The 9,321-nt window shown below is 65.6% G+C and overlaps 1 protein-coding gene across 1 annotated transcript in view; it reads left to right on the top strand.

Annotated features, from left to right (window-relative positions):
• The first annotated feature begins 4,891 nt into the window (after positions 1 to 4,891).
• CAMK2B (calcium/calmodulin dependent protein kinase II beta) overlaps positions 4,892 to 9,321 on the top strand; it is a 44,221-nt gene continuing 39,791 nt past the window's right edge. Inside the window, exons 1-3 of the mRNA XM_015589026.1 lie at positions 4,892 to 5,076; positions 7,046 to 7,120; positions 8,566 to 8,660. Of these exons, the coding sequence (XP_015444512.1) occupies positions 4,892 to 5,076; positions 7,046 to 7,120; positions 8,566 to 8,660 (355 nt within the window). The remainder of the gene's footprint in view (positions 5,077 to 7,045; positions 7,121 to 8,565; positions 8,661 to 9,321) is intronic.

Below are 9,321 nucleotides of genomic sequence, written 5' to 3'. Positions count from 1 at the left end.
GCGGAGCTTTTTCAGATGTGACGCCAAAAGCAGCAACAAGAAAAGGAAAATAGGTAAATTGGATTTAACATTAAAACCTTTTGTGCTTCAGAGGCCATGAAAAGACACCCCCGGAAACGGACAGAGCAGCTGCGAATCGGGTACCGGGAAGGAGCTGGTACCTAGAATATTTTAAGCTTTTCTGCCCAACGGTAAAAAGACAAATGACCCAATTAAAAAACGGGCGAAGGCCCCGAAGGGCCGTTTGCACCAAGAACACACGAGTGAACGGGAAGCACGCGAAGACGTGCGGCCTCCCGGGTCCCCAGCGAAACGCATCCGAGCCACAGCGCGTCACGGCTCCACCCCCGGGGACGGGACAGCGTCGCGGGCACAGTGACACGTGCTGGCGGCCACTGTGGGAAACAGTTGGCTGTCCCTCGCAGTGTCCCTCTCCTGGGTGTGTGTCCAGGAGCTGGGGACGTGCGTCCACACAACACTGGCTCACAGCAGCCTCATCCACCACGGCCCAAGGAGGACATGACCCCGGCGTCCGTCGACCAGCGAGGGGAGCACGGTGACCCACGTGGTGTGAAGCGCCGGGGTGACACGCACGTGTGGGGACACACGAACACGCCGTGCGGAAGCCACTGAGAGCCGGCTGGGAGGTGCGGGGTGCAGCGGGTTTGTGTGCGTGTGTGTATGTGCGTGCGTGTTGCACATGGGCACGCGTGTGTGCACGTACACAGAGGGCGAGGCCACCACCCCTGCCCCGGCTCAAGCCCGCCTCTCGTTTTCCCAGATCTCGGTGCTTTGGACACCGTGCCGGCAGGCCTTGGTCCAGCAGGGTCCAGCGGCGGAGGGCGTGGCCCCAGGCACCGCGCCACCCTGGGCTGCCTCTCCTGGCTCTGCTGGGCCAGGCTCTGCAGGCTGAGGCTCCCCGGGAGCAGCGAGGGCGGGTCCCAGTGGGTGTGGTGACAGGCGAGGGTGGTGGAGGGTGACAGGCTGTCAGCAGGATTGGCAGTGATGGGAGGGGCTTGAGGGGGCCGGTGGGAGCCCAAACCCCAGGCTCTGTCCTTCCAGAACCTTTGGCCACCTCCCTTGTCCTCAGCTGGGGTTCTGTCCCTTCCCGCTCCCTGTCCCTCTCCCCTTGTCCACGCTTAGTGTCCCCGTGTTCCAGTGTCGGTGGCCTTCAGGTCTGGGTGGGGGCCTAATGACAGTGGTGTCATGTGGGGCGCAGGTCGTGGTGGCCAAGACGGTCACCTGTCTGTCCTCACACTTCAGTTCCGATTGACACGGACGAACGCTCAGCAGGACAGTTGCCTGCATGACGGACGCGAGTGGCCGTCTGGCGGGAGTGTCATCCGGGCGCTTCCTAGTGTTGTGACCGGGGGCCTTGCCCTCACTTTGCCGGTGAACACCTCCAGGCAGGGGACTTGGCGGGTCCGGTTTGTCCCCTCCACGTCCCTGTCTCCCTCGCTTACAGGGTCCTGTGGGGTCTTTCGGATGCCATCTTGGGGACAACTTCCCGTGCCTCCTGTCCGCAGTGGCCCCTCAGAAGGGCGTCTGGCTCCCCCACTGAACAGGGGGTGGGTGACCCTCGGTCTGGGTGGAGCTGTCCTGAGTCCCAGTCACTCTACCCCCCGCGTCCTGTGCTCCCAGCCCCAGGGACGGGTGGAATGGTCCCTCCCCCCGCCGAGATTCCTGTGCTGTCACGTCTTGGGGCACGCAGGGTTTCCAGCCTGCATCCCCTGTGGGCTCCTGGCTCTGTCCTTGAAGGCACTGCCGGCTGGACACAGGCCGCGAGGCCCGGCCCCAGTCTGCTCCCGTACACAGCGGCTGCAAGGTGGGTCCTTCTCAGTGGCCAGAGACAGTTCGGCGGGGGGTGGGGGAGCTGTCGGTGCTGGCCCTGCACTGGGGGAGGGGCGTCTCAGAGCCTTGGTCTCCCGTCCGTGGAGGGAAGCATCCTGCGGGCCAGTCACACAGTGCGGGGCCCTCACCTGGGCCCCTTCTTGGGGGTGAAGGCCACCGGCCTTCCCTGCCATCTTGGCCTGGGCCAGGGGGGCCAGGGCTGACTGTTAAGGAGGTCGCAGCTCAGAACCAGCGGGCCGTCCGGTCCTCTCAGGCGTCCACTGGTGCCAGGCTGCAGTCCTGTGCCCACACGGAGCGATGGCCCCGGGCCTGCGCCCGCCGGCACAGCTGCCCACGGCCGCCCGTCTGGGTTGTTTGCTCTAAAATTTTCTTGTTCCTCAGCAGAGGTTAAAGTTTGATTTGTCACGTGGTGCTAAAGGAGCTTTCTTTAAACACCTGACTTTGAGGAGAAGGTCAGAAGCCCCCGGTTCTGTCTCTCTCCCCCAGCGGTTCCTCAGAGACGCAGCTACACACACAGCCAGGACCCTGCGCGCTGCGGTGAGAACCGGGCGTGCGGTTCGCCGTCTCCGCCGTCAGCGCCCAGCTCGGTGGTAGCGGCACGTTCACGTTGCCGCCCACCACGTCCATCCCCGGAACTTCCTCACGGTCCCAAACCGAAGCTCCGCCCCCCACACACTCACCCCCACCCCGGCCCTGCTCCCGGCCCCAGCACCTACTTCTGTCTCAGTGACTCTGAGTCCTCTGGGGACCTCGTAGGATGGGATCACGCAGGATGAGTCCTTTTGTGCCTGGCTAACTGTCCCCAAGGTCCATCCATGCTGTGGCAGGGGTCAGAATGCCCTTTTTTACTGAATGACAGTACGTCGTATGGGCAGACATTTTGCTTGTCCATCCTCCTGTCCACAGACACCGGGCTGTCTCACCTTGTGGCCGCTGAGTCGTGCTCTGAGCATGGGCCTGCCAAGGACAGTCGGAAGGACATAACACACGGTTTCCTCCCACTTTGCAATGCCGGGCTGCATGGCCTTGGGCCACCAAGCGACATCCCCGGTTTCAGTGTCCCCTTGGTAAGCCAGGAGCGTTGGCTCAGACAGCTTCCCGCGCCCCGTGGGTGGGCTCTGTGGGAAGCCCGTGCCTGCGTCTGCCACAGCCACAGGCTCGCCCGGTGGGAGGCTGGGCGCTCGCGGGCTGGTCTCAGCGGCATACGGCTGGGAGTGGAAGCCAAGGAGCAGAGTCCGACTGATCAGAATCGGAGGGACACCGGACACCATGCAGGACGGAAGCCCCAGGCGGCCTCTGGTCCTGGCGCGGAGCTGCGAGGCGGGTCGCTGCGGCGTTTGGAGCCCGCGTGGGGCAGGTGGGGCCGCGGAATGTCCTCCTGCGTCCCTTCTCCTGTGGCCACGCCCCTTGCCCCCGTGAGTGCGGCGTGGGGGGTGACACGGATCTCCACTCCCGCGTGGCCGGACTGTGATGAGCGGGCTGCCTTGGAAGGCCCCCGGCGGGGTACGGGCTCGCAGGCTGGGAAGAGAGCCCCCGAGCCACTCCTGTGACCAGTGAAGCCAGCCTCTCCCCTTCGGGGTCAGTCCCTGTCACGCGACACAGGCTACCTTCGGCCCTCCAGCCTTGCTGGGTCCAGCCCAGATGTGGACACGTGAAGCTGGCTCAGTCACCGTCCAGGGCAGCCCCTGAGCCTGCAAGGGAGATGGGGCGCTGGCCCTGGGTCACTGTGAGAGCACAGGGATCTGGAGGTGACACAGTGTCCCAGGCCAGGCGGCCTCAGTCCGAGGCGGGAAGGCGTGAGTGGCCCCCTGTTGGGACCTTCTGTGCAGGGAGGATTGAGCTGCTGCGTGTGGCCCTTCTCTCGCTGGCCTGGCCCGGCAGCTGGTCCTGCAGGACGGTGTCCAGCACGGAGGGGAGGCGGCGGCCTGCATCCGGGGACTGTTGGGTGAGCAGGATGGTGCCCAGGCCAGGCTGAACCAGGCCCGCCGGCCGCCTTTGCTGGACTGTCCTGGGCCACCTGGCCCAGCACCCGTGGTGGGCGGCTGGCCATGGACAGATGCGGGCGGGAGAGGACAGGCCACCGCAGTTTTCCGAGGGGCTCCTTCGCACAGCTTCCCAGACTGCCCGCCTCCCAGCCCTGTGTGGAGACAGCAGGTGTGGTGTCCAAGGGCGCGGCCTGGAGCCGGGGTCCGGGGGCAGAGACAGGGCGGGGGCAGGGACGGAAGCCCGCCTGCTGCGTGGGGCGGGGCCCTTGGCGTGGTGCCCACGTTGACCCGGGAACCCGGGGATGTCCGGGCTGGGCAAGGGGGTGTCCAGGATGGGCCAGCGCCCTCTGCCTGAGCCAGCTCTTCCCAACAGAAAGCTGGTCGAAAGGTCAGAAGCAGTTCTGGGGACCACTGTGTAACTGGCCACGCAGATGAGGTGACCTCAGCTGGCACCAAGGGTTTCCCTGGCACGTGGCTCGTGGACACCACACCGTTGTGCGGGGGCGGCCTGCGGGGGAGGGTGCGTGCAGAGGCCGCGTGTCTCTCTGCCCCTCGCCCCAGCCCCTGTGCCGGTCTTGGAGCCAGCGGTCACCTGCGTCCCCCAGCACAGCCGGGCCTCGCCCTCAGGACGCAGGCAGGGCTTGGGGGCCTTGCACCCCCTTCTCTGCAATGTCCCCCCACCTTGGTCTTCCCAGAGCCCACGTGGCGGGCATTCGAGGGAGAAGTGGACGAAGGGACCACGTTCATCACAGGGGCTGAGGAAAACCTGCTCCTGGCCCTGTGGCCATGTGTGGCTCCTATGGGCCCATGAGAAAGTGGCCAGAACCGCACTGAGGTGTGGGACAGGAGCAGGTGGCTCACGGAGGGGAGGCGGGACCCACCGGGTGACAACGCGAGGCCACAGGAGGAGCCTGAGCCAGCACCCTTGTCCCGGATTTACCTCTGGCTTCGGATACGGGGTCGGTTCCTCCGTCAGGCCCAGCAGCTGTGAGGCCACCTTGGCCATTGGCTGGCCCAGCTCTCCTGCAGCCAGTGGACAGAGGCCCTGGGCGTGCATGGCCCTGGACGGGCCTGTGGCCTCAGCGTGGGCAGCGGAAATTCCAGACGTGCCTCCCCTGCCAGCTGAGCTGTGGGCTGTAGGGGGCCCCCTGCTGCCCCCCCACAGCCATGGGGCCATCGTGCTCCTGGGAGCCCTGGCTGGCCCTGCAGAAGCGCCCACCACACCTCCGTCCTCGCTGAGGTCTTAATGTAGATGTACCACTCCGGTCACCTCCGTGGCTTCTAGGGGGCAGGGTCCGGGGTGGTTGTTGCCACGGTTCCTGGAGAGAAAGGGGGAGAAGGAGTCGGGTGTGGACGGGCAGCACTCAGGCGGACGGTGGGTCCACAGGACACCGGGCGGCAGTGCCCTCGGAGGCTGCACAGGACGACGGGCTGGACGGGAAGGGAGCCCTCAGCAGGGCCAGCTCTTGCACGGCCTCTCTGAGGAGGATGTCCCGTCCTCTCTCCTGTCCCCAGGGACGGCCTGGACTGTCCGCCCCCGGGATGCCTCTGGCCTGTGCAGGATGCCCCGCCCCCACCCTCCGCCCTCTCCACAGCGGGGGGTGGGGGGTGCTGGGGGCACGTGGGGTGTGGGAAGGAGGCCACACGGCTCCCTGCTGCAGTCCCCGCCGTGGGACCTCCCGCTGCTTTAGCCACGTTTCCTTCAGGACGCACGAGGTGGGGCTTATCGTCCACCTGCATGTGGCCTTCAGCCCATTCTGAACTGGTTTTCGTTTTCTTATTGTCGGTTTTTGGGGCTCTTTGTATATCCTAGATACAGGTTTCCTAACAGCGGTCCCCACCCTCTCTGGCACCAGGGACCGGGGCTTCCGTGACAATCTAACGCCCGATGGTCGGCGGGGCTGAGGCGGCGATGCTGGCTCTGGGGGCGGCTGCAGACCCAGGAAACCTCGCCCCCCGCTGCTCCCCTCCTGCTGTGCGGCCCGGTTCCTGACAGGCCACGGAGGGCACCGGTCCACAGCTCGGGGTTGGGGCCCCCTGCTCTGTCAGATGTGCGTGTTGCAGGCCTTTGGTGCCACCGGTGGCTTGTCTTGTCCTCTTCCCCGTCTTCGACGGTGGGACTTTTTGTTCTGATGAAGCCGGCTTGTCAACTCTCCTGCCTTTGCCGGTGCATCTGAGGAATACAAGGTCACCTAGATTTTCTCCTGCGACATCTCCTAGGACTTCAGCCGTGTCGCACTTCACAGTTCGCTCTGCGACGGGCTCTGAGTTAACTTTGCGAGAGGCGTGAGGCCTGGTCTAGACTTGCTTTTGCATCGGGTCGTCCAGTGGTTCCAGGACTGGGCTGGTGGTTTCGAGCTGCTGCAGCCAGGTGCCTGCCACAGTCTGGGCGGCTTATAAACAACAGACGTTTATTCCTCACAGTCCTGGAGGCCGGATGTCCAAAATCAGGGCGCTGGCAGCCCCGGTGTCTGGCGAGGCCTCGCCTCCTAGGTGGCTTTTCCCTGTCCTCACACGGGGCCCGAGGGGAAGGCCCGCTCCCCGGGGTCTCTTAAATGAGGCATCACTCCCATGAATGAGGCTGCGCACTCACAACCGTGTCACCTCCGGGAGGCCCTGCCTCCTAACACCATCGCCCTGGGGGCCAGGATTCAACACATCAATTCCACGAGACACATGCGTCCAGCTCAGATCACGCACCCTCCGCTGGGAGGACCGTCTTCTCCCCACTGACCACTTCTGCTCCCTTGTCCAAGACGCCATGAGGGCCGTATCAGCGAGGGCCTGTTCCTGGGTCTCCACTCCGCTGCGTTGATCTGTCTGTCTGTCCTTGTTCTGCTGGGGTCACTGTCCCCACGGATTGTAAACCGAGACCAGAGACATGAGAGGCTCCCCGCTTCCCGCCGGAGAGCTCGCTGTAGTCAAAGGCGGGAGCAGTTTTCACAGCGGCCGCCCCGTCCTGTCCTACTGGCTGGGGACCCTGTGCGGCCCGGGTGTCCAGGGCTGACCCTGCTCCGGGCTCGGCCGTCCCCTTGCGGTGATGGCAGGCGGCAGAGTCGGGGTGGCAGGCGGGAGTCGGGGTGGGAGCTCCTGCTAGAACTTCCGCTCAGGCCAGGGAGCAGGGGCCGGACGACCCCCCTGGAGCGGCTCCTGAACCATTCCTCCCCACTCCGGGACCAGCGCCTCTGGGCCTTGCTGCTGCCTTGCAGGGTGCTCACCGTGAGCTTCCCACAGGTGGGCTGTCCCACCATCTGTTTGGACCGTCCAGTGGGGCTGGGCCAGCTGTGAGTTTGGACTCTGGCCTAGGAAGCCCCAACCTTCCGTGTCCCGGCCGTCTGGGGACCGGGTGTGACAGGTGGCAGCACGGGCAGGTAGTGATGCCCTCAGCTCTCTGGGCGCAGGGAGGGCAGGGGGTCCGGCTGGTCTGGGCCGATGGCCACAGGGGTGCGGAGGGGGACTGAGGCCCAGACCTGCTGCCCGGGGCTGCCGGGAGCCTGCGGCGCCAGCTCGCCCTGCGGGGCCTGGGCCTGCCCGGCGCCTCCCTCGCTCCCGGGCTCACGTCGTGGTCACCTTTTCTTTTAATTTTTTTTTTCACTTAACTAATTTTTAAATAAACTTATTTAGTTTGATTAGTTTCAGGCACATCGTGCATTGGTTACATGTTCACGTGGTTTATGAAACGGTCCCCCCAACTGCTCTTTCTCCTCGAGAGCACGGGCGGGGGGTGCGGGCGGAGGGGGTGCGTGCCGTGCGCCCCGCCCACCCCGAGGCAGCGCTGCCCGTCAGGCTGCTTTGAAAAGGCGAAGTCAGAACAACCTCTAGGAAAACACCCAGATAAGTTTGGTGTGATGTTTACCCCTTTCCAGGCAGTGATTAGCACATTTTCCCAGAGTTTTGTCCCAAAAAGTTATAGCAAAAAAAGTTCCCTCCAGAAGACACTTCTTCTCTGCCCCGTGAGCCCTGGGCTTGGGCAGCACGTGGGACTCTCAGCCGAGGGCCCTGTCGGAGGGGAACCCCAGCCCCGCTCCCGACCCGGCGCTCAGCCGGACACCCCGCACCCCATGGTCCCTGAGGCTTCTGTCTGGACCAAGACCCTTCCCGAGACGTTTCCTGCTCGTCATGTCTTGCGTGCTGGGCTCACGGTCTTGGAAATGAAACTGAACCGACAGTGGTGACGGGTCAGACACCGGGGGGGACACCGGGGGACACCGGGGGGGAAATAGGGGGACACCGGGGGGACCTCCTGTGGGCCCCAGGCTCCCGCCTCCTGCTGCTCCCTCCAAAGCACTGGTGCTGTGGGCGTCAGGCGTCTGCCGTGCTGGGGACAGCGGGGTGTGGGGTGTGGGCCCACCCCTCCAGCTTTGTGGCCCAGTGACTCCTGCCTCTCCTCCCCGCCCGCCCCCTCACAGTAGTCAGTGAGTCCCAAGGGGCCGCACCAGGCTGTGTCCATGGGGGGCGCTTGGGGGTCTCCTGGACTCGGCACAGACCACCAGGGATGCCCAGAGGCCCTCGGTCCAGCCAACCCACGGGGTCCCCAGGAGCCCAGGCCCTGCCGGCTGAGGGGGGGCAGGCCTGTCGGGTTGGCGCGGAGTGGGGGGCCTGAGGTGTTTGGGGTGGGGCCTTCCCTGCGCGGATCTCCCTGCCCAGGGCCTGGCCTCGTGGCTGGGTGCTGGGTGTCCACGGGGACACTGATTGTTCTCCCTCCATCTCTCCCCCATGTGACTCCCAGGGGGGCGTTCTCTGTGGTCCGACGCTGTGTCAAGCTCTGCACCGGCCACGAGTATGCAGCCAAGATCATCAACACCAAGAAGCTGTCAGCCAGAGGTAGGGCGGCTGTGTGCAGGGGGCCGGGCATGGGGCACCAAGGTGCAGGGTCGTTGGGGCAGGGGACACAGGGACCCACCCTCAGGTCTGGGTCACAGCTCTGCACGGGTCCGGGGGCCTCCCAGGGCTGGGAGGGAGGCAGTGGTCAGCCTGCCGTGGGGGCCAGGTAATGCTGCGTCCGCCACGGACCCCGGGCTGCGGACGTTGGGGCAGCACCTCCCTCTCCAGCGCCACTGTGGGCGCATCCGCCTGCTCTAGGGAGGGCTCGGGGCCTCCCCTGCCTGCAGCTCCCGGGCCCTTGCTGTGCGACGGCCCTCGTGGGTGTCCGATGCCATTCCGTGTGTGGGGACGGGGTGGGACGTGGGCGAGTGACGGTGACAGGGCCGTAGTGGAGGTGCTGCTCTGAGCAGGTACTGGGATTCGGGGCGGGGTCCGGGGGTGGGGGCGTGGCAGGCGGGCCATCTCGCGAGGACCCCGTAGGTCCTCCGCGCCCAGGGCCGGCAGGGGGCGCCGTGCAAAGCCCTGGCCTGGTGCTGTCCCTCCTTCCCAGGCACAGGAGCAACCCTGAGCTGACGGGGGGTGGGGGGGCCTGACCTGGTGTCCTGGCTGGAACCCCTCCCTCATCCTGGCCCGGGGGTCTGCAGTCCACAGTCGGTGGCCT

This window comes from Pteropus alecto, unplaced genomic scaffold (genome assembly GCF_000325575.1).
Source record: "Pteropus alecto unplaced genomic scaffold, ASM32557v1 scaffold214, whole genome shotgun sequence".
NCBI classification, from domain to species: Eukaryota; Metazoa; Chordata; class Mammalia; order Chiroptera; family Pteropodidae; genus Pteropus; species Pteropus alecto.
This window is presented reverse-complemented; position numbering and strand designations above follow the sequence as displayed.